At 42.6% G+C, this 24,438-nt stretch overlaps 2 protein-coding genes and 1 non-coding gene across 8 annotated transcripts; all 3 read right to left on the reverse strand.

Moving 5' to 3' along the window:
- Positions 1-1,312: 1,312 nt before the first annotated feature.
- Positions 1,313-11,170, reverse strand: LOC122060516 (cyclic pyranopterin monophosphate synthase, mitochondrial-like). 6 transcript variants are annotated; one of them, XM_042623626.1, is made up of 5 exons: positions 11,070-11,170; positions 6,213-6,226; positions 5,400-6,035; positions 4,828-4,900; positions 1,313-2,675 (listed from the first exon to the last, which is right to left on the reverse strand). In XM_042623626.1, exons 1-3 carry the CDS (start codon positions 11,155-11,157, stop codon positions 5,454-5,456), a joined length of 684 nt encoding a protein of 227 aa, XP_042479560.1. In that variant the 5' UTR covers positions 11,158-11,170; the 3' UTR covers positions 1,313-2,675; positions 4,828-4,900; positions 5,400-5,453. The 6 variants fall into 6 exon arrangements, with proteins under 6 accessions (XP_042479560.1, XP_042479559.1, XP_042479558.1 ...); XM_042623625.1 differs by having other exon boundaries at positions 3,321-4,900; XM_042623624.1 differs by lacking the exon at positions 4,828-4,900.
- Positions 1,617-2,580, reverse strand: LOC122061665 (tropomyosin-like). The gene is made up of 2 exons (XM_042625076.1): positions 2,176-2,580; positions 1,617-2,042 (listed from the first exon to the last, which is right to left on the reverse strand). Exons 1-2 carry the CDS (start codon positions 2,578-2,580, stop codon positions 1,617-1,619), a joined length of 831 nt encoding a protein of 276 aa, XP_042481010.1.
- A 12,207-nt stretch (positions 11,171-23,377) lies between the features above and the next one.
- LOC122062264 lies at positions 23,378-23,484 on the reverse strand. Its single transcript, XR_006134886.1, has one exon. It is a non-coding gene; the product is annotated as a small nucleolar RNA R71 (small nucleolar RNA).
- Positions 23,485-24,438: the final 954 nt, after the last annotated feature.

The raw sequence follows: 24,438 nt of genomic DNA on the forward strand, positions 1-24,438 counted from the left end.
CAGGTTCTGTCACGCTGCTTTAGCTTAGTTGGGGGCCTCGGGTCGGCTTCTTGACCCCTATAGTTGTTTCATACCGGACTCCGAGTGTACGATCGGTGCTCTCTTCCTTGGATCTTGGTTATTTAACCCCGGTGGGTGCACTCTAATGACCTATTAGTATTTGTGTATCTCACAGGAGGGAAAATTCACTTGTGGTAATGCCAAAAACTTTATTGCTTTTGTATAACTTTCTGGTACACTGCATAGATTCATAGAAGATCAGTTGCTATAGTGTGTATGGTTCTGCTAGATACCTGGTGTTCTCTTCTCCATTCGCATGTTTCAGTTTCATTCGTCTTGTATTTCTGATGATTCAATTGATGATTGAATGAGTGATTTGCTGTCTTTAGTACATGACGTTAACTCTCACTTATATGTGACCTTAAGTTATTTCTAATGAATATAGGCTCATCAGTGACAAGAAGTTTCTCCTATTTACAGCTACCCCTTTTAGTACCCCATTTTGTCAACTTTATTTTGAGATTTTCCCTTATCTTTTAATTGGGATTCGCATGAAGGGTAAGATTGATTTCAGATATCAACTCAAGAATGCTGTATCTCTTAGGAATTGATTTCAGATATCAGCTCAAGAATGCCGTATCTCATAGGAACAGCATTCCTGAGCTGATATCAAGAATGCAGTGTGTTCTGAAATAGACAAAGGAGAAGGAGGTGGAGGGGGTGAGGGAGCTGGAGATTTTGATGGAGAATCCTCCAGGGAAGAAGCAGGGAGAGGACTGATTAAGGGATGGAGACTTCGGAGCAGAGCTACAAGGAGGAGGAGGAGGGTAATCCTCCAAGGAGAGAGGAACCATGGCCTACCTCACAAGACCATGAAGAGACTGAAACCCACCTTTCTCCTTGTGATGCAACAGCGTTACAGTTCAAACCTTGATATCCAAAAAAAAAAAAGTGTTTGTAAGCTCACAAAAATGATCTCTCATCCACCTCTCAACCTATTGAATGCATTACAGAATTGAGGTAGTTACCACAACGGCGGTGGCTGGAGAAATTATGGTTTTATTGGAAGATGTTTTAGAGTTGGGTTGGGTATATTTATGGTTGAAGAGAATAAAAAGGTAAAATGGTCTTTCAGTCTAGGATGCTTTGGGCAACGTACTCGGTGCACGAGGTTCCAGCATGTGTGAGATGTAGGATGCTTTGGTATAAGGTTAATAATTTCCCTCTTCATTCATCCAAAAAAAAAATCAATTTTCCATTGTTCCTTCTACTTTCTCCCTTCTGTTGAGGAGGGGGATTTTCTAAAACAATAGAGACTGAAAAGAAAGCTAGATTTGGTATCCATTTCTCAATTCTATTAACAAGTCCACCCGCTCTACAAGTGAAAAAATGAAAAAATTGCAGGTGGACAGACTAACTGGACAAAAAAATGAAAATCTCAAGACATCCTTCAGATCATCAATTTGATCACAGTGGTACACATGCTGAGCACCAAATCACTTCTTCTCTTCCTCTATTTTGAGCACCTCATCTTCTTTCTCGTTGAGTCTCTTCTCCAATTCTTCTATCTTACCATTTGTGTCCACAAGCAAGTTCTTTACAATCCAAAGTGCATCTTAGACTACAACAATACGGCTCTGGAAGGAATTGTCATTTTCCTGGAACTCCTGCAACACTACTTCAAGTCCGGAGAATGAATTTTTTGTCTTCTCATTCGACAATTTGGAATTTTGTTCCTTGAGTTCTTTACATTCTTGTTGGAACTTTTCTTCTTTTCTGTAGACTTCTTTCTTCTCAGCAAGTAATTGTTCTGTGACATGAAGCTTATTGTTTGAGATCCGCAGTTTAGCTTCAGTCATGTTTATCTCATCCTGTAATATTATAATCACTTCGTTTGTAATTTCTATTTCTTCCTTCATCTTCTTAGACAGCTCAATACATGAATCAAATATCTCATCTTTCAGGCCAAGTTTTGTCAGGTAGGTTTCCTGAGACTGATCCTGAAGTTGTTTCTGCTCTTTAATTGACTTTTTCAGTGCTTTCTACAGACTAGCAATCTTGCTAGCTAGCTCATTGTTATTTTTATCGCCGGACTCTTTCTTCCTTCAGCTTCTTGTTTTTCTCCTGCAATCTGCAATTTCAATTTGCTTTGGATATCCTCTTCTCTTTTGATACTCTTTCCAGTTCTAAAATTTTGTCTCGTAGTTCAGTTTGAACCAACTGCAGCTTCAAATTTTTCTCTTCAAAATGCTCTTCCAGTTCTTTTTTCTGGGTTTTTAAAGAGGCCAGCTCTAATTGTAAACCCTGTATTATTCTCTGTTCCTTCTCATCCTGCAATGTTGAATTCTCATCTTTCAACTGATCATCTCTGACTTGCAGGTCTTCATAGATTTCCTTCCCCTTATCATTTGCAGCTTCAACTTGTTGTTTAATGCTTCCACTGGCTTTCTCCTTAGAAGGATCCGAATCGGAATATTGGCTGGAACTAGTTCCTTCTTGGTAATGGAGCTTTTCCTTTAACTCTGCAGTATGATCATCATGATGTTCGTTGAGTGATTCGTACTGTTTGTAGTACTCCATGACGAGGTCAACAAGTTGTGACTCTATGTTCAAATTGCCCTCTTCTCCTTCATCTTTGATAAGCTTCAAGATCCTTTTCACTTTATTCTCAATTTCTGCATTTAACAGGATGCTCTTAATCCATTACTTGATACTTGTTCAATCAAGTAAAATAATATGAGCTGAACAACTCAAGTTCTAAAAGAAAAGATTAAATAGCACACCATTAACAAATTGCGTGCAAATAATCAAACTGGAAATTGAAGGTACAAGAAACGGATAAACTGCTTAATCACATGAGCAAGTAAGCTAGCTATACAATTAAAATAACGGGCTATCCAAGCGAACAAACTTCAGAGATTCAATCCTAACTCCTAAGAAACTACTAAGATTGAAAACATAAGTGCCATTGCCATTACCATTACATTTAGAAAAGAAGTAACAGAAAATAAAGGAGAAAAAAAAAATGAACCAGAAGCACTAAGCAAATCATGTTGTTGTGTAAGGGTGTAAAAATTGGTAATGAGGATGGTTTATTCGCAAATTAAGAATTGTATTTCTTCTCATCTAGTTTCTCAGTTTTGATCAAATTTCTTTATTTTGTCAAAACTAGCTTATCGAGTTAAGCCTTTTAGCCACCTGGAACTAAAAGCTTTCATTTTGGTTTTCCCACAACATCCGTGTGCCTACAGTCTTCAACAAAAATAGACCCATTTCTGTATATCACTGAAATATAAAGACTTAGGGAGAGAGAATACTACCTGGTCGCATGGGCCCTGCTCCAGCAAGGGGGCCAATGGGAGTACATCCAAGCATCCAACAGGGGTGGGCAGGATGGGCATCTCACCAGTCCTATGCTTGAGTGCAGGAGCGCAAGACCAGGTAGCATTCTTTTCTCCAAAGAAGAAATATATGTGTTTCTATGTTCCTCACTTGTTACCACTGAATTTAACAAAGTACATCCACCCCCCCAAAAAAATTAACATAGTACATATTTGATTAGACAAAAAGATTACCTCCATTGCATTAAGTACCAATATTCTAGGTACCTCACTAAGGAGTGTACTTCTGCAATTCACTCAGAAAGTATTAGTGAATTACTGAAATGTCTCTACCAAAAAAGAAAAAAATACTGAAATGTCTATCTCCTGGGAGCTAGCACCATGTCCATTATAAGAGCATGGTGGTCATCCAGTAGGGGGCCTGGAGGTCTGAGTATTGACTCCAGCCACTGGTGGGTGTCCCCCCCCCTCCCTTGCGGAGCAGGTTGGCCGTTGGCCCTCAATATCCAGTAGGGGGCACTGTGGGATAAATTAGCCAAAAAAGAAGAAGAAAAAAAAAAAGTGGTCATCCACAGCTGTTGTTCAAGTCCTATGGTGGGTCCCCCTTGAACACAGGCATAGGCCAACTGCACAGCTGGATTCCCAACGGTAAATTACCAGATTATCTGAAGAACCCAGTGTCAGCATTGTTCTTTTCTGTTCTTACAGGCTCATACCAGTGAGGAAATCTTGAAACGGTAATAACAAGATGAAATCACAGCAGCATGAGCATTATAAATTGGAAATCATTTAATGGTCACAAAAACCATAGGATTTACTGAAACTAGACCTAAGGAATGTCTGAAAACAACAAAACTATAACATTAACATATATATAGAGTAAGAAAATCAACCTACAACTGGACCTTGTCAAAAAGACAATATAAACAGAAAATAATATGAGAAATAGAATAATTTTTGTCTTGTCTTCATTGGAGGAAAAACTATGAATTTCTTCAATGACATTTGAAAGATCAAGACCATTTCCTAGAAGATCTGGAGCAAGAAATCAACATTTTTTGTCTCTTCAAGATGTTCAGTTTTTTCAGGAGCAACATGAGACCCCAAAAGGGATTTTATTTCATCCCTTCAGTGATTATCCGTCATCCTTGGACAATGATCTGGAACAAAGAATCAAACAGTTGTCATAATTTGAATATGCTAAACATGACTCCGTACAAGAACTAGATTATTGCTCAAGATATTAGAAGTCTGCCTGTACAGACAAAACATAAACTTTGATTGGAAGACCTATTAAGGAAATTAATAATTCTCCCAAACAAAAAAAGATACCTTGATGAAAAAAAACTATGTATTCCTATTTTAGGTTACATATATTCCAAAATGAGAGGAGGAACTTGAGCTAAAAGCCTAAACTAGGAACCTCAGAAGTGAGAATCTAAATCATCAAAAAGGATAAAAGATGGGATGAAGAGTGAAGATTCACATGCGCCTTGATCTTTTTGATGTTCTGTGATGTCGCTTCAAGACAGATCTAACCTTGAATGCGAATTTCAGCTCTGGCCAACAACATAAAAAACGAAAACCAAATTTAAAACATAGGCCAAGAACACCAAAAAAAAAAAAAAAAAAAAAAAAACCAGAAACCAATTAAAAACTAAAATGAGATGCAGAGGGGGATGATGGATCCAAGAAACCGTAAGTTTTCTTTCCACGAACAACAGAGTAACAGCTAACAACTGCGAATTTTAGTCTGTAAAACTAAATCATCTCACAACATAAATTCGAAGTCAAGTGCGAATTTCCAAACTTTCAGAACGGGATTGAACATTCAGAACAAATTTTCTTGCAAGAACTTCACCTAAAGAAGAAAAAAGAAGAGATTGAGCAGTCAAATGAACCAAGAATCTGAGGGGTTAAAAAAAACAAAGTGCATACAGCAACAACTCTCTTCCGAGGCCCAAGAGATGGTATTAAAACTGAAAGAGCTTCCATGGCTAAAGAACCAAACAAGCTTGAAGAAATCAGAGAAATTCACCATAAAGATCAAAATCTCACCTTCCTTTGGGTGATTGGGTCTTTGAATTTTATCCTTCTTCTCTGTGTGCAGCTTTACTGCTTCCTGGACCAGCTCCCACTTTTGTGCAGGAGCCTTACATCCGTTATCTCTATGTCCTTTGAAGCAGCCTTGCACATGTCATACAAAGTTAGTCCAGCAATCGTCACAGCTGTTAGTGCTTCCGTCTCCACACCTGTCTTCCCAGTGGAAGCAGCTTCTCCTTCTATCTCAACACTGAAATCCTTCTCATTCAGGGTCAGGTCCACACGGACATGAGTCAGACTGATGTTGTGACACAGTGGGATAAGGTTGCTAGTCTGCTTAGCCCCACTAATTCCTGCAATCTTCGCCACACTGAGGACATCCCCCTTGGCCACCTGATTCTCAGAGACCAAATCAAACACCTTCTTAGAAACCAGAAGAACTTTGCACCCAGCGATGGCGACTCTCTTGCTGATTCCTTTCGAAGAAACATCCACCATCTGCGCTTCCCCTGTTCTGCTAATATGGGTCAAGCGTTGTTCATTTTCTTCGGTTCCTGTAGAAGCCAACTGTGGTTCTGGGGCAGCAGACAAGTTGTTGACAGAGCCAGAAAGGTCAATCGGAGGAGTTTGGCCGAATACCGACTCCATTTCCTGAAAACCACATTTTTGGGTATACGCATGAATTAACATGAGCATTTAGACATTCTCTACCATTAGTTTCTAGTGCGTTAGGCATCAAATGCTTTAAATTTTGAGAAGGAACAAAAATTTCACTTGATTCCCAGAAACAAATGAGATTTTGGCGATGCAAAGGGACTATGGATTTACCTTACTGGGCTCTGTGTAGAAACGCAACCCTAAAACGATGCAGAAGATAATGAAAAAACAAAACAAACAATGCACACAGATTTTACGAGGTTCGGCAAGGTTGCCTACGTCCCCAGTGAGATGAGATCCTGCTTCACTATCAATGGAGAATAGGGTTACAACGCTCTTCCTCACACCTCTCCGTATTGCTTGCATTACAGAGAAAGAAACCCTCGCTACAAATATATAGCGAAAAAACCCTAATCTGGATTAAACTACAATTGCCACCCTAATCCGGATTAAACTACAATCCGCCGTCCTGGCTGTCTAGGTGCTGCACCAGTACTCCCTGGATTAAACTGCGACGGAATACAAGACATCATACACCAACAATCTCCACCTTGGCTTGAATTCTGTTGAACCTCTTGTAAAGATAACTTGTAGACGTCTTCATCATTGTACCTCATTAGAGGCACAAACCCGCACCTGTTTGGTGCGTCCCTCATCTTCAACAATGAGTAATATTAATCAAGTCCAAACAGGACTCGAACTTCTCTGTAGTAACTGGCTTTGTAAACATATCTGCAGGATTGAGATCTGTATGAATTTTTCTTAAGTGAATACTGCCTTCTGACACAAGCTCCCTGATCTTGTGAAATCTCACATCAATATGCTTTGTCCTTGCATGAAACACTTGATTCTTTGCAAGATGTATGGCACTCTGACTGTCACAATGTAACACTGCACCTCCTTGCTCCAACCCCAACTCACGAACTAGTCCAGCCAACCAGACTCCTTCCTTGGCAGCCTCAACTGCTGCCATGTACTCTGCCTCTGTAGTGGACAATGCAATTGTAGACTGGAGCATCGCCCTCCATGATATAGGTCCACCAGCCAATGTAAACACATACCTTGTCGTAGACCTCCTCTTATCTAAATCACCGGCATAGTCAGAATCAACATAACCTGCCAATTCTGTAGAACTTCCCTTGCCACTGAACATAACACCTATATCTTTAGTCTTGCTCAAGTATCTGAAGATCCACTTAATTGCATTCCAATGCTCCTTCCCTGGATTACTCATGTATCTGCTAACAACACTGACTGCATGAGACAAATCCGGTCTGCTACAAACCATAGCATACATGAGACTCCCAACTGCGCTAGCATAAGGGACTTGAGACATCTGCTCCACCTCCTTATGTGTTGTAGGGCATTCCCTTTCAGATAACTTGAAGTGGCTAGCTAACGGAGTGCTAACCGGATTGGCCTTTTCCATATTGAAACGCTCTAGCACCTTTTCAATATACCTCTTCTGAGTTACCCAAAGTTTACCTGTATTTCTATCTCTAAGGATTTCCATGCCAAGTATCTTCTTAGCGGCACCAAGATCCTTCATCTCAAATTCAGCACTCAACAAAGACTTCAAAGAAACTATATCATGTTTGTTCTTTGCAGCAATGAGCATGTCATCAACATAAAACATCAACAAAATAATGGAATTATCACTTGACACTTTATAATAAACACAACTATCATACTCACTTCTTGTGTAGCCAATCTTCATCATATGAGAATCAAAGCGTTTGTACCACTGCCTAGGAGATTGCTTAAGGCCATAAAGCGACCTCTTAAGCAGACAAACATGGTCTTCCTTTCCCTGCACCTTGAAACCTTCAGGCTGCTCCATGTAAATCTGCTCCTCCAAGTCACCATGAAGAAATGCAGTTTTCACATCAAGTTGTTCAAGCTCTAAATCATACATGGCCACCAAAGCAAGTAGTACCCTGATCGAAGTGTGTTTCACCACCGGAGAAAATATTTCATTGTAGTCTATCCCCTCCTTCTGTGCATAGCCCTTGGCTACAAGTCTGGCCTTATACCTTTCACGCTCCTTCTCAGATGCTGCCTCTTTCTTACGAAAGACCCATTTACACCCAATGATTTTTCTTCCCTTGGGTTTTTCCACAATCTCCCAAGTCTTGTTCTTCTGTAGAGATTCCATTTCCTCCATCATAGCTATCATCCATTTATCATGCTGTGCATCACTCATAGCATCATGGTAGGAAGATGGATCACCTGTACCTACAGTGAGGGCATAGGCAACCATGTCCTCAAACCCGTATCTCATAGGTGCTTTGTGAGTACGCTTCCCTTTACCCTTTGCCACAGTATAGGGAACTTCTACTGCTTCCTGTTGTCCTGGTAAGTCACTTGATGACTCATTCTCTCTTGTTGTTTCTAACTCACCTAACTCCACCTGCACAGTAGAACCTTCTTTATTTTCATCAACTGCTTGTGAATTGTAATTTGACTTCATTATATGAGACTCATCAAACACAACATCTCTGCTAACCACAACTTTCTGTGAACTTGGATCCCACAACTTGAATCCCTTTACACCTTTCTTAAAACCAAGAAAGATACATTTCTTAGACTTTGAGTCTAACTTGGAACGCTGCTCACTCTCAACATGCGCATAGGCTGGACAACCAAATATTTTTAAAATAGAATAATCTACTGGTTTTTCTGTCCATACCTCTTCAGGAATTTTACAATCAATCGCCTTTGATGGAGACCTATTGATGAGGAAACATGACATGTTCACTGCTTCTGCCCAAAATCTCTTGCTCAACCCTGCATTCAGCCTCATACTCCGAGCTCTTTCTAGAAGTGTTCTGTTCATCCTTTCAGCTACACCATTTTGTTGTGGTGTCTTTGGAATTGTGAAGTGACGTGTAATCCCTTCAGCTTTGCACAATTCTAGAAATGGCTTGTATGTGTACTCTCCTCCATTGTCTGTTCTCAAGTATTTAATTTTTTTTCCTGTCTTCCTTTCTACCTCAGCCTTCCATTCCTTAAATTTAGTGAACACCTCACTTTTATGCTTCATGAAGTAGATCCAGACTTTCCTTGAGTAATCATCAACAAAGGTCACGAAGTATTCTGCCCCACCTTTAGATTTTGTTGTTGAAGGACCCCATACATCGCTGTGTACATAATCAAGCACCCCTTTACTCTTATGTTTTACAGTTTTGAAGCTAACCTTGCACTGTTTTCCGAACACACAATACTTGCAGAAGTTCAATTTATAAGTTTTTACTCCCTTCAACATTTTCCTTTTATGAAGGTCCATCAACCCTCTTTCTCCCATATGCCCTAACCGCATATGCCACAGATTGGTATCATCTGTATCAAATACTGCATCTGTAGTCACAGATGCTCCACCTATAACTGTGCTCCCTATGAGTCTGTATAGGTTTCCTTCTAGCTGTCCCTTCATGACAACCATTACACCCTTAATAACTTTGAGAACTCCACCTTCTGCTATGTACTTGCAGCCATTTGAGTCAAGTGCCCCCAAAGATATTAAGTTTTTCCTTAATTCTGGTACATGTCTCACATCTGCTAAAGTTCTTACTATCCCATCAAACATCTTGATTTTGATAGTGCCTATCCCAATGGTCTTGCATACGGCATCATTCCCCATTAGGACAGACCCGCCATTATATGGTTGATATGTATCAAACCAATCCTTATGCGGACACATGTGATATGAACATCCAGAATCTAAAATCCAAGAATCAGAAGGTTGATTCTTACCTGATGATATAGAGAGTACATCTCCATCATCTCCATCTGAACTGTCAGCCACGCTAGCTTCCTCAGATGCTTTATCTACACCTTTCTTCTTTAAGTCCGCCTTCCTCTTCAAGCACTCTCTCTTCATATGACCTTCTTTCTTGCAATAGTAACAAGAGACCTTTGTCTTTGCCCCTTTTGATTTCGATCGACTCTTCCCAGATCCCTTCTGATATGATCTCCCTCTTTCCTGCTCCTTGTCACCTCCGAAAAAACCTTCTCCTTGAGATTTTGTACTACTGGCCTTCTTCCTTGTATCATTGGACATGAGGGCAGCTGCGACTTCATCCATCTCAAGGGTTTCCTTCCCGTACAAGAGAGTCGTTACTAGATGATCATATGATTCTGGGAGCGACGACAGCAATAGTAACGCCTTGTCTTCATCCTCGATCTTAACCTCCAGGTTTGCAAGTTTACTTATGATCTGATTGAACATGTTAAGATGCTCTAATAGATCCGTACCTTCCTCCATCTGTAGAGAGTACAATTGCTTCTTCACGAACAACTTGTTCGTTAAGGACTTCGTCATGTAGATGCTTTCAAGTTTCGCCCATAACTGCGGTGCAGAATCGATACTCACAACATATTGTAGGGCATCATCAGAAAGATTTAATCGAATAGCACTTACCGCCTTTTCCTCCATCTCTTCCCAATCTTCGTCAGTAATTTTTTCAGGTTTCTTTGACTTCCCCAACAACGTTTTCGCCAAACCTTGCTGTATCAGAAGATCCTTCATCCTTTGACGCCAGAGGGTGAAATTGTTCTTCCCATTAAACCTCTCGATGTCATACTTGACATTCGATCCCTTCCCTGCCATCGTGATAGTAAACCCTAGAAAACGGAAACCTAGAGCTCTGATACCAATTTGTAGAAACGCAACCCTAAAACGATGCAGAAGATAATGGAAAAACAAAACAAACAATGCACACAGATTTTACGAGGTTCGGCAAGGTTGCCTACGTCCCCGGTGAGATGAGATCCTGCTTCACTATCAATGGAGAATAGGGTTACAACGCTCTTCCTCACACCTCTCCGTATTGCTTGCATTACAGAGAAAGAAACCCTCGCTACAAATATATAGCGGAAAAAACCCTAATCCGGATCAAATTACAATTGCCAACCTAATCCGGATTAAACTACAATTGCGGGACCGCCGTCCTGGCTGTCTAGGTGCTGCATCAGTACTCCCTGGATTAAACTGCGACGGAATATAAGACATCATACACCAACACTCTGCAATAGCAGCGGTAAGATCATGGCCGCCATTACTGCTGAAACATCTTATGGAAGAAGGAAAAGTTGCTCTGACGCGCCGAAGAAACATGGTGAACGTGATGACTGGCTGTGCCCCTAAGACTATGTTTGGTAGCTAAGAAACGAAAAGAAAAGAAAATAAAAGAAAAGAAATGATATGGTGAAATAAAAAGAGTATGTATGTTTGATAACAAAAGAAGAAAATAAAATAAAAAAAAAAATTCAAAATTATGAATTTTATGAGAGAGATAGACACGTAGGAAATTATTGTGTAATCATTCATTTTTTGTTTTATTATGTTTTCAAATTTTCTCATATTTTCTTGTATTTTATGTAAGTTTTTTTTTTTTTTTTGGAACAAAGAAATGCTTCACAATTCCTAAGAGAAATTTTGAATTTCAAATGTTGAAGAGACATATGAAATGCAAAGAGAATTTCCTAAATTAAGAAAAACAGTACAAGTTTTTGTTTTTTTTTTCCCTTTTCTTAGCTAAGGCTGTGTTTGGTAGCCAAGAGAAGAAAAGAACAAAAAATTTACATTTTTTGTACTTTTTTCCTTGGGTCAAGAATTTTTCTTTGCACTTGGTATGTCTTCACCTAAGAGAAGATTCTCCTTTTCAAATTCAAAATTCTACTTGGGAATTGTGAAATTTTCTTTTGTTCCCCTAAAAATTTTCTTGCAAAAAACAGAAGAAAACATGAAAAAAATATAAAAACATAATAAGACAAAAAATGAATGATTATACAATAATTTCCTATGTGTCTATTTCTCTCATAAAATTCAAAATTTTTTGAATTTTTTTTTCCTTTTCTCTTTTCTTTTTTTCTCTATTGGCTACCAAACATAGCCTAAGAGCTTATTAAAATAGGAATCACCCAAGTAGTTGACCATAGGGGTGTCAATTCTTAAATTGAACCGGTAAAACCGACCGGACCGAACCGATAACAATACGAACCGAACCGAACCGAAGCCTTATTGGGTCGGTTCAGTTTGGAGTATTGCAACCCCAAAACCAAACCGAACCGCATCGGAAACCGGATGAACCCGAAACCAAACCGAACCGTATCGGAAACCGGATGAACCCGAAACCAAACCGAAACTGAAACCAGACCGGTAAGAAACCGAAACACTCCAAAATTCATTAAAAAAATCAAAATTTGCATAGTTTTGTAAACATTTGTATGGAAAGTCGAATCCAAACTGGACCAAAAACCAAAACCAACCCGGTTACAAATCGATTTAAGAAATCGAAGACAAATCGAAACCAAACGCACCGAAACCGAAACCAAACCAAAACTGAAATTTCCTTATTGGTTCTGTTTCGGTTTCAACTTTCCCACATCGAAACCGACTCAACCCGGACCGAAACCGAGCCGGACCAACCGATTGACACCCCTAGTTGACCAACCTCAAACGAGGCTATAAGGTAAGCTGGCCGGCGGCACATATATATATATATATTTGCACATACGCTTGGTGGGCACTAGCCCAATGTCAGGACTTCATAAAGCCACACCCCGGCAAGTCGGCCATCATTTCTCCATAAGCGGTTCTGTCATTTGTGTACTGTTGACTGATTTTAGCAAACTCGCAATTAAAATCATGATTCATAATCACGATCAAAAAACATGGATGACAAAAGTCGCAGCCTGCACCAGCGGTTTAGAGAATCTTTTTACTATCCACAAGAGGGGTGAAATAGGGTCGGGTTGGGCCGGGTTTTTTAAAACCCAAGCCCAACTCTGCATTCCTTTAATTGGGCCCGAGTCCGGTCTAACCCTGGCAGGGCCTGGAAAAATTCAACCCTAACCCACACTCAGGGCGGGCCGGGTTAGGTCGAGTTCTTACATCTATCCCTTTTTTTTTTTTTAACATACATTTAATGCCAAGACATCATTCCAATAGATTTTTTTTTAAAATTAAAAGTGGGTGATGAGTTTATACTTTATAATATATTATGTATTGGGTTTTTTAAAGTAAAATGTGACCGGTATGTGCATGAAATATTATAATATATTATATTATAACCTATATTACAATATGTATATATTATAATAATATGTACAACTAACGATGTAAAAAGAGTATATATTTAACACATATTATATAATCATGGACTCTAGGTTACAAGTCAAGGTTGGGTTGAGCCAGGTTGGTCGGACCTAGAACTCAACCCAGCCCTCACCCAACCCTGACCTTGACCTTGACCTAGGGTTGGTGTTTTTCAACCCTAACCCACCTTCAGGTCAAAAAACTTGGCCCAAGCCATGTTCAGGCTCAAGGCGAGTTCGTGTTGTCAAGGCCTTCACCCCTAGGTAGGAGGCTCTACTTGGGTGGACAACCCAAGAGTGGGCACAAAGGTTCTCGTGGATAGAAAACACTTGTAAAAAAAAAAAAAAGCTTACACAAAAAAGAGATAAGTTGCATTTCATTTAGAAATCTTGATACCAGTTAAATTTGAGGGTACATTTTCATCATAGAATATGCCAGTACATAATTAAACCAAAGCCTTGTAAACACTTTCTTGTAAAATTGTCAAGGTTATTGCTGATCGCCAACTCTGATTTTTAGCAACCACACAAAATAAAAGATGATGAAAAACTGAGCTCAATAACACTCATCGTATTCTGCAAACACTGTTTACAATTCCTTAATTATGTAGTGCGATACAGTTTTACTTTCAGCTCTCAACACCTATCCCTGACAACATGGACAATAGGGGTGAAATAGGGCCGGGTTGGACCGGTTTTCTTACAACCCTAACCCAATCCTAGGTCCCAAAACTCAACCCAGCCCTAACCCAACCGTGCCAGGTTCATGCTTAGGCCCAACCCTACCGGGCTCAGGGTTGGGTAGGGTTGGGCTGGGTTGGATTGAGTTGACCCTAGCTGGTCTTCTTAGTGGAATCACATTTTGATTAGTACAACAATTTTTTTTTTGGTAAATAATTATTGCAACATTTGAAAGTTAAGAAAATTTACAGATTGGAAGCAAAGGGTTTTTGATTTAAACATTGAAATGAATTCCTCATGTGCCCTATTTTCCATGTGACATTTTTTTTATCCTCTTCGTAAAAATTCAACATATTAAGATATAATCCAATCATTCACTATTGTTAGAATTTCATCTTGATCTACAATAATGCTTAATTTTCAATATATATAAGGACCAAGAAACTCAAGTATTGCAAGCCCCCACGTCTCCTCATTCCTTATTTCATGGTTGTAGCTCCTTTTGGCTTTGTGCTACCTCTTTTGGTTATATTGTTCTCTATCATATTCTTATTACACAAAAAAACTCAATGGCAACAACAAGAAACTCCCACCAGGAAATATTATTCTACAAAGCACAATAATAATTAGGGTTAGACTTAGGGCGGGTTAAGGTTGAGCTGGGTTTTCTATGCCTCAACCCAACCTCGGTCCAACCCCTACACAAGGTTGGGTCGGGCTGGCCCTCAGGTAGGCAGGGTTCGGGCTCAAGGTGGGTTAGGGTGGGTTTGCATCATCAGGTCTAAACTTACACCCCCAATGGACGATCGTGATTGAGAGAGGAAACAGGCCCGGAGGTATCTCCAGGATTAGTCCTCCGACACCCAAGTTAGAGACCGGTAGAACAGTTTTTTACAGGAGTAATGGTGTGGGTCTAATTTCTTACCTCTCTTCTCCTCTCTCGCTCTCTCATCTAGTGCTTGGGGTTTAGGGTTTCCTTTTTGGAGTCCCCCTCGGGTCCATCTTTTTCCCTTTTTGAGTCATACTCGGATACGTCCTATCCCCTTTGTTTGGGGAATATTCTCTTCATGTGGTTTACGTGGTTAGGATCCTTACGGCCTCTATCAGGTGAGCGGCACATGTCCTTCCCTTGGATACTACATGTTCTTACCTGACTGGGCAATTAGTTTGGCCATATTAGAAGCCCCCTTACTTCCACTAGGATGCTCTTCCTGTGTGAGTAATCATGTCTTTCGTCATTATCTTTCCCATCCATGTGTGGCATAGGCCTTATTATTTTGGCCTCGGCTTTCATGCCACCCGCGACTAAGACCTTCGGTCAAGCCCGCTCGGCCCTTGCCTGAGCCCCCAATCGAGGTGTTATCCTTTGGTCAGGTCAGCTCGGCCTTAGCCAGAGCCCCCAACCGAGGTAAGGACCTTCGGTTAGGTTAGCTCGACCTTTGCCCAAGCCCCTAACCGAGTTAGGGACCTTTGGTCAGGTCAGCTCAGCCTTAGCCGGAGCTCAAAACCGAGGTAGGGACCTTCGGTCAGGTTCGCTCGGCCATTGCCTGAGAGCCTCCAACCGAGGTAAGGACCTTCAGAAAGGTCAGCTCAGCCTTTACTTGAGCCACCTGTCGAGGTAAAGACCTTCGGTCAGGTCCGCTCGGCCTTTGCTTGAGCTCCCAACCGAGGTAAGGACCTTCATTCAGGTCCGCTCGGCCTTTGCCTGAGCTCCCAACCGAGGTAAGGACCTTTGGTTAGGTTCGCTCGGCCTTTGTCAGAGCTCCCAACCGAGGTGTTATCCTTCGGTCAGGTCAGCTCGACATAGTCGGAGCTCCCAACCGAGGTGGGAATCTTCGGCCAAGTCAGCTCGACCTTAGCCAGAGCCCCCAATCGAGGTAGGACCTTCGATTAGGTCAGCTCGACCTTTGCTGAAGATCCCAACCGAGGTAGGGACCTTCATTTATTTCAGCTCGGCCTTAGCAAGAGCTCCCAACCGAGGTGGAGACCTTCGGTCAGGTCTGCTCGGACATTATCAGAGCTCTCAACCGAGGTAAGGACCTTCAGTCAGGTTCGCTCGGCCATGGCCCAAGCTCCCAACTAAGGTAAGGACCTTCGGTCAGGTCTGCTCGGCCTTAGCCAGAGCCCCCAACCGAGGTAGGGACCTTCGGTCAGGTCCACTCGGCCTTTGCCAGAGCTCCCAACCGAGGTGTTATCCTTCAATCAGGTCAACTCGACCTTAGCCGGAGCCCCCAACCGAGGTGAGAACCTTCAGTCAGGTCAACTAGGCCATTGCCCGAGCCCTCAACCGAGGTAGGGAACTTCGGTCAGGTCAGCTTCGCCTTAGCCAGAGCCCCCAACCGAGGTGGCAACCTTCGGTCAGGTCAGCTCGGCCTTTGCCCGAGCCCCCAACCGAATTAGGGACCTTCGATCAGGTCAGCTCGGCCTTAGCCAGAGCTCCCAACCGAGGTGGGGACCTTCGGTCAGGTCAGCTCGGCCTTAGCCTGAGCCACCTGCCGTGGTAAAGACCTTCGGTCAAGTCCGCTCGGCCTTTGGCTAAGTTCCCATCCGAGGTAAGGACCTTCGGTCAGGTCTGCTTGGCCTTTGGCTGAGCTCCCATCCCAGGTAAGGACCTTCGATCAGGTCCGCTTGGCCTTGGCCTAAGCTCCCAACCGAGGTAGGGACCTTCGATCAGGTCCGCTTGGCCTTTGCCAGAGCTCCCAACCAAGGTGTTATCCTTCGGTCAGGTCAGCTCGACCTTAGCCGAAGCCCCCAACCGAGGTAAGGACCTTCGGTCAGGTCAGCTCGGCCTTTGTCCGAGCCCCCAACCGAGGTAGGGACCTTTGGTTAGGTCAGCTCGGCCTTAGCCAGAGCTCCCAACCGAGGTGTTATTCTTCGATCAGGTCAGCTCGACCTTAGCCGGAGCTCCCAACCGAGGTGGTGACCTTTGGTCAGGTCAGCTCGGCCTTAGCCTGAGCCACCTACCGAGGTAAAGAGCTTTGGTCAGGTCTGCTCGGCCTTTTCCTGAGCTCCCAACCGAGGTAAGGCCCTTCGGCCAGGTCTGCTCGACCTTTGCTTGAGCTCCCAACCTAGGTAAGGACCTTTGGTCAGGTCTGCTCAGACTTTTCCTGAGCTCCCAACCGAGGTAAAGACCTTTGGTTAGGTCCGCTCGGCCTTGGCCTGAGCTCCCAACCGAGGTAAAGACCTTCGATTAGGTCTGCTTGACCATTGCCTGAGATCCCAACCGAGGTAAGGACCTTCAGTCAGGTCCACTTGACCTTTTCCAGAGCTCCCAACCGAGGTGTTATCCTTCAGTCAGGTCAGCTCGGCCTTTTTCGGAGCTCCCAACCGAGGTGGTGACCTTCGGTCAGGTCAGCTCGGCCTTAGCCGAAGCTCCCAACTGAGGTGGGAACCTTTGGTCAGGTCAACTCGGCCTTAGTCGGAGCCCCCAACCGAGGTAAGGACCTTCGGTCAGGTCTGCTTGGATTTTGCTTGAGCTCCCAACCGAGGTAAGGACCTTTGGTCAGGTCCGCTCGGCCTTTGCCAAAGCTCCCAACCGAGGGGTTATCCTTCGATCAGGTCAGATCGGCATAGCCAGAGCTCCCAATTGAGGTGGGAACCTTCAGCCAGGTCAGCTCAGCCTTAGTCGGAGCCCCCAACCAAGGTAAGAACCTTCGGTCATATCAGCTCAGCCTTTGTCGGAGATCCCAACGGAGGTAGGGATCTTCGGTCAAGTCAGCTCGGCCTTAGTCAGAGCTCCCAACCGAGGTGGTGACCTTCAATTAGGTCAGCTCGACCTTAGCCAGATCACCCAACCGAGGTGGTGTCCTTCGGTCAGGTCTGCTCGGCCTTAGCCAGAGCTCCCAACTGAGGTGGTGACCTTCGGTTAGGTCATCTCGGCCTTAGCCAGAGTGCCCAACCGAGGTGTCCTTCTATCAGGTCTGCTCGGCCTTAGTTGGAGCTTCCAACCGAGGTGGTGACCTTTGGTTAGGTTAGCTCGGCCTTAGCCAGAGTACCTAACCGAGGTGGTGTCCTTCAGTCAGGTCTGCTTGGCCTTAGCCGGTGCCCCCAACCGAGGTAATGACCTTCTTCAGCTTTTCCTCATCTAAGCCCATCTTTTGGAAAGCCTCAAGGAACAGGATATTAGCTGAACTGCCGTTATCCACCAAGATCCTTTTTACTTTACAATCGGCTATGGTCATGGTGATTACTAAAGCATCGTCGTGTGGCGTGTGCACTCCTTCTAGGTTGTCATCCAAGAAGGAAATAACCGTCCCCGTCTTCGCCTTCTTATTCGACCATTAAGCCATATGTACGCTTCTATCATATGCTTTTGCTTTCTTGGCCGAGACTGAACTTTCTCCAGCGCTTAAGCCTCCACAGATAGTCGCTATGACCCTAGTTGGGCTTTTATGTTCGTCCCGGAGGCGATGGTCAGCTTCCTCGGTTGTCCGGTCCCTTCGTCGTTCCTGATTGCCTCTACGGGCCGGTCCCCTCCTTTCATGGCGGACTCTACCGTCTCTACCGCGGCTATCCCTACGATCATTATCGTCTTGGGCATCTTCCTCCTCGCGGTCTACAAATCGGCCCAGATATCTTCAAATCATTCCTTCTATTTCCCCTTTCAGATGCAAACAATCTTCGGTGTCATAACCATGGTCCCGGTGGAAGTGGCAATATTTCTCCATATTGCGTCTCTCAGGGTGTCGTCCCATCTTCCCTGGCCACTTCATGGCTCTGGCATCCAAGGAGTCCCTTATCTGCATTAGCACATCCGTTCGTTTTTTGTTCAAGGGCGAGTATCTCTCGAACTTTTTCGGTGGACTGGGTGCCCGACTACGTTCGGACTTCTGTCTTTTGCCTTCTTCGGAAGGTTTGTCCTCGGCTCCAGAGATCCTCTACCTTCGCATCTTCTCCTCATCTTTTTCATCGGCTTGGAGGGTTTCTTCCATATGGATGTACTTATCACACCAAGCCCTCAACTTGGCTAGGTTCCTCGGTGTATGCTTCGCCAAAGACCTTTTCAGCTCCTTATCCTTGACACCTCCCAGCAGGGCCGTGAACTCTTCTTTCAGGTCCAAACCTTTGATCGTGATCTTCTCTTGCTGGAAGTACTTCATGTAGTTTCGCAGTGACTCCCCTTCATGTTGCTTAACGTTAGTCAGGTTCAACGTGGTCTTCTAAAGGGGTTGGCTACTGGAGAATCCTTTCACGAAGAAGTAACTTAAATCGCTGAAGCTGTGGATTGATTTCATCGGCAAACGGTTGTACCAGAGCCTTGCCGCTCCTCTAAAGGTCAGAGGCAAGGCATGGCACGTGATGTTTTTCGAGACCCGATGAAACTGCATAGCAACCTTGAAGCCTTCCAGATGGTCGACGGGATCCCCCGACCCGTCATAGGTGTCATATTTGGGCAGGAAAAAACCGATCGACAGCGGGTCCCTCATGAACTCATCAGCTAGAGCCGTGTCATTAGTGAGGTTCGGCTCGTGAGTTCCCACCTGATTTTCCACTACCTTCCTGATCTCGCTTTTCAGGTCTAGGATCATCTGCTTCAACCCCGCGTCCTCGTGTCTCTGTCCGTGTAATTAGCGTGGTTCCCCATGCCTGGTCCTGACGGCGTGTCGTGTCCCATCCTTGGGTGCAGGGCTTTCCCTCATTGCTCAATTGCGATAATTCTTACCGAACCTTATCGATCCTATACTACTCGATCCTCATCTTGAGCGTGCTCTGGTTGGATATGGGGGCCTTGCAGTGCTTTGCCGATCTTCTGAGAGACGACCATAGAGACCTCCTTCATTATCTCGGCCGTTCGGTCATACTTCTCTTGAAGGGCTTCGAATTGTTCCCTTGTCACATATTCCTGCGCCCTAGGAGGGGGTGGAGGATTACCTTCTCCGTGCACTGAATATTCGATAGAACGTTGGTTCCTCGTGGAACCTTCCCGATCATCGTTTTCTCATTCTTTACCGATTTTGGTCGAGGAAGGGAGCCCTCCTGAAGGTTCCTCCTCGTCCATGTTTATGCTCGGGGCTACTCTTGTTTTCTTACGATTGTAGGTTTTTCCCACCATTACTGTCATTCCACGGACGGTGCCAATCTGTTGCTGCCGAAAATCCATATGAGCTGATCCTGCACAAGCACCGAAGGTATCTCCGGGATTAGTCTTCTGACGCCCAAGTTAGAGACCGGCAGAACAGTTTTTTACAGGAGCAATAGTGTGGGTCTAATTTCTTACCTCTCTTATCCTCTCCCACTCTCTCTTATAGTGCTTGGGGTTTAGGGTTTCCTTTTTAGAGTCCCCCTCGGGTCCCTTTTTTTCCCTTTCCGAGTCCTACTCGGATACGTCTTATCCCCTTCGGTTGGAAAATATTCTCTTCACGTGGTTTACGTGGTTAGAATCCTTGCGGCCTCTATCAGGTGAGGGGCACATGTCCTTCCCTTGGATACCACGTGTTCTTACCTGACTGGGCAATTAGTTTGGTTGTATCAGATATGCAGTAGCTTGTTGAAGGATCAAATCTACCCCAACCCAATCCATATGGTTGGATACTTGGATCTAATGCTACCTTCCCCCGACCCTTACCCCTTTTCCTTTTGGAATTGAAAAAAGACGTTAGGTTTCCTCTCTACGATCTTGACTCAGGTGGATGCTCTCTTCATTTGATCGATAGTGACCGAGAAGCGTTCTTCGGTGGAAGCAGCAGTCGCCGACTGATGAACACATTTATGTGTGAAATCTAGGGTAGTAAAACATGCATTTTACATATTTAGAATGGAGATACCTTGGGTTTTACTCTCTTTTTGCAGGTTTTATATTTTCAAGGCCTTAAGGATTATCGGGCACTATATCTTCAATTTTACACTAAAGAGGTCCTATTTCTTTCCATGGTTGTGAAGAGGACGAAATTCTAAGCAAGATGGACGTGTTCAATTAAAAGTACACATTCGTTTGGTCACCCGTACAAATGATTATTCTTTTCAGGCCAGAAAAAGAATAATGGATCAGAACTGAACCGAGATGCAGAACTAGCCCGTTTGCAATTGTCTCAGAGTTACAAGGAATACTCCAAATGCCAACAAGGATTGATGGATCACATCCTTAAGTGATTGAAGATTTGTTTTTGGTAACAACAACTACCTAGTGCAGTTGGTGAGCTATGGTGTGCAAAATTCCCTTGCTCACCAAGAGGTCTCAAGTTCGAATCTCATGGTTGTTTTTTTTAGAGAATTTGTTGAAGATTTCCTGCTTTTCATTCACTTAAAGCACTAAGGTCATGGAGGGGATTTCCACATCAAATTAGAAGCAAAGAAAATCGTGGAGAAGAGAAGAAAAAAAAAGGAAAGAGAAAAAAATGGGAGAAAAAAAAAGATTGTCCAAATCTTCTCTCTCCTCCACATCATCACCCACCAAAAGATTGTCCAAATCACATAAAGCAAGAAGAAAATCGTTCCTTGGAGGGAGAAAAAGAAGAGAAATAAATTAGAAAAAAAAAGGGAAAGAAAATAAGCAAACAAATTATAGGAAATTTATCAAAATTTATTTCTCTCTTCTCTCTCCTCCACCTTAGCACTTTTGGTCTCAAAAGATCTCACAACCAATTGTGGGTTTCTCTCTTTTAGGAAAGAGAAATTTGTTACCCTACCTCCCCATTCCCTATAAATACAACTCATGTAAGAGGAGGGGAGACAATTCATTCTTCTTCTAGTTTTTTTTAGTTGCTCTCTCTTTCTCTTGCTCTCTCTTTAGTTTTAATTCTTCTTTATCTTTTCTTCAATCACTTTTGTAATAGCTTTTTTTTATTTCAATTAATGTAAGCACTCTTTTATTTTTATTCAGCCTTTTATGTTTATGATTTATGCAATTGAGTTGTAATTTTTTAAGTTATAGTTCTAGGCTTAGATCTAGGTGACAAGATCACGAGCCGTGGAGCAATTTTTTTTTCAAGATTTGTTTTCTCTAGTACTAGAAATTTTAGATTTGGTTTATTCCAGATCTGGTTTTTAGTACTGGTAGTATCTCAAATCGATCAAGTTTTCAGTTCAAGGGTTGAAGTTCAAGTAAGTAGGCTCCTTCAGTAGTCTTCTCTCCCCCCTCTCATTCCCTCTCCTGACTACCCTTTCTTTCTTAATTTAGGATTTTAATTTCAGTTGTTATATTATTGCTATCCCTTTCCCCCAAGGTTCATGGCTAGTGTATGTGTTGGCTTTGCCCCTCCTAGCCATAGAACCATCAATTTATTGCTTTTATTTCAATTGTCTCCCTTTCCCTAAAGCCAAGTAGAGTAACCCTTGTAAGAGTGACTCTCTGGTCAAGTAGGGAAGCTCATATTATGATGCATCCCTCGGGCTAAGTAGAGAAACCTACTTGTGAGTCTCTCTCTAGCTTTCTCCCCTTTCTTTTACTTTATTTTTATTTTAGCATTTTTTCCTTTATTTTTAATTGCGTGGGTTGTTTATTTTCACTTATTTATTTATTTAATTTTAATTGCGTGGCTTGCGTCTTTAAATTCTTAGATGACGAATGGTTAGGACGTTATTTTAGATACATATGTTTAGGACGGTAATTAGAATTAGATCACAACCATTAATCAGTTCTCTTTCGCATTATTAAAAGAAATAAAAAATAAAATGGCTGCTCTCCCTGTGTTCGACCCGTAGCTACACTGATCCATACGCTTGTGGTTACATTTTAAATCTCAAACAAGTTTTTGGCGCCGTTGCCGGGGAGACAGTTCCATATTATTTTTCACTTTCTTTTGGTAAATCGGAGTGTTTTGTTTGCTTTGTTTTATTTTTTCCTTTTCTTTTATTGAATTCCTGAGAAGAACAACTTGCAATAATAGTTGTATCGGTGGAGGTCGACATGCCTCACAGTATGATAAAGACAAGTTTCGCCCTATAGCAGTACCTCAGGAATTGACCTGAGCAACCCCGGATCCCTGCCGGTAAGCTCCCAAAAAGCCAAAAAAAAAATAAAAAAAATAATAAAATAATAAAAAAAATAATAAAATAAAATCATAAAAAAAAAAAGTTTTGCTATCCATTCTTTTGTGCTTGTCTTACTTTAGTTGTGGGTAGTTTTCTGTTGCATGAGTGTTAAGTGGGTACGTAATACTAAGAATCGGTTAGAAAGAAGAGATCCAACAAGTAGTGACCCTATACATTTGCTCTCTTTAAAACCCTTCAATATGGGAGACCAACAGCAAAACCCTTCACCTAAATCTCTGAAAGATAGGTTCTACCCTGCTAGAACAGCCCAACCTTCCTGCATAGTTCTACCACAAGCCCAGGGCAATAATTTTGAACTCAAATCTCAATACATCACTATGTTGCCCCACTTCCATGGGTTGACCTTTGAGGATGCATACCTATTTCTAAGGGAATTTGAAGAGCTATGTGTTCTAATTAAGATCCAACAGCTTTCTGATGATGCTGTTAAGCTTAGGTTTATCACTTTTGCATTGAAAGACCAAGCTAAGAAGTGGTTGTATGGGTTACCTACAAATTCCATAACCTCATGGGAACAGTTCACAATTGTCTTCCTTAAGAAGTTTTTCCCAACTCACAAGACTAATAAGCTTAGAAGTGATATCCTTCAGTTTAGGCAAAAGCCTAGTGAGTCATTTTCTAAACTTATGGAGAGATTCAAGGATCTACTCCAAGAATGCCCTCACCATGGCCTAGACCTATGGCATTTATGTCAAATAATTTATGAGGGTATTGATTACCCAACTAAACAAATGATAGAGTCTATGTGCCTTGAGGGATTCACATCCTTTACAGATGAAGGAAAGGCATGGGAATTCTTACTTGACTTAGCTGTCAAACACCCGTCAGTGGGAATCAACCCAAGAGAGTGAAAGAACCATAGGAGGGAAAGGATATTTTGTGGATGGGATAGTAGCCAAGGAAGCCCATTTGGATAGCCTAATCAAGAGGATTGAGGCTATTGTTCCTAGAGAGCCATCATCAGTCAATTTGGCTAAGATTTGTGCTTGGTGCCAGTCCCCTGGACATGTCATAGAAGAATGCCCCAACACCTCTGGGGGCACTTTTAATGATAGTGTTAATGCCTTATATCAGAATAATCCATATAGTAACACCTACAATCCAGGATGGAGAAATCACCCAAATTTCTCTTGGAATCAGGGCAACCAAGCAGGACCTTCCAATTTCTATAATCAAGGTCAACCTGGACCCCAAAGGCCTCCCTTTGCACAACAATCTTTTTTCCCAAAATACTTTTCCTAGGTCAAATGTAGGACCTCAGGCGAGTTTTCCTAGGGCCCCTCTCCTATCATCTTATCAGCAACCCCCTGGGTTTACTAACACTGGAGAGGCAAGTAGAATAAGTGACTTGGAAAAAAATATGGCCCTCCTCATGACAAGCCATCAAAATCTTACGAGAGAACTTACCCAAGTTGTCTCAATTATGCGTGAGAGGGAGAAAGGAACTTTACCCAGTCAACCAGAGCCTAACCCTAGGCATCATCAGCCTGTTAATTCACAAGGACCAACTAATGCACCACTGAATATAGTACAAGGTCAGACCCAACAAGGGCCCTCTAACCAATGTAATGTTGTTTATGCCCTTAGGAGTGGTAGAGAGTACCAACAGAGTGTTTCTAAATCTTCC

Source organism: Macadamia integrifolia, chromosome 14 (genome assembly GCF_013358625.1).
Source record: "Macadamia integrifolia cultivar HAES 741 chromosome 14, SCU_Mint_v3, whole genome shotgun sequence".
In the NCBI taxonomy this organism is placed as follows: Eukaryota; Viridiplantae; Streptophyta; class Magnoliopsida; order Proteales; family Proteaceae; genus Macadamia; species Macadamia integrifolia.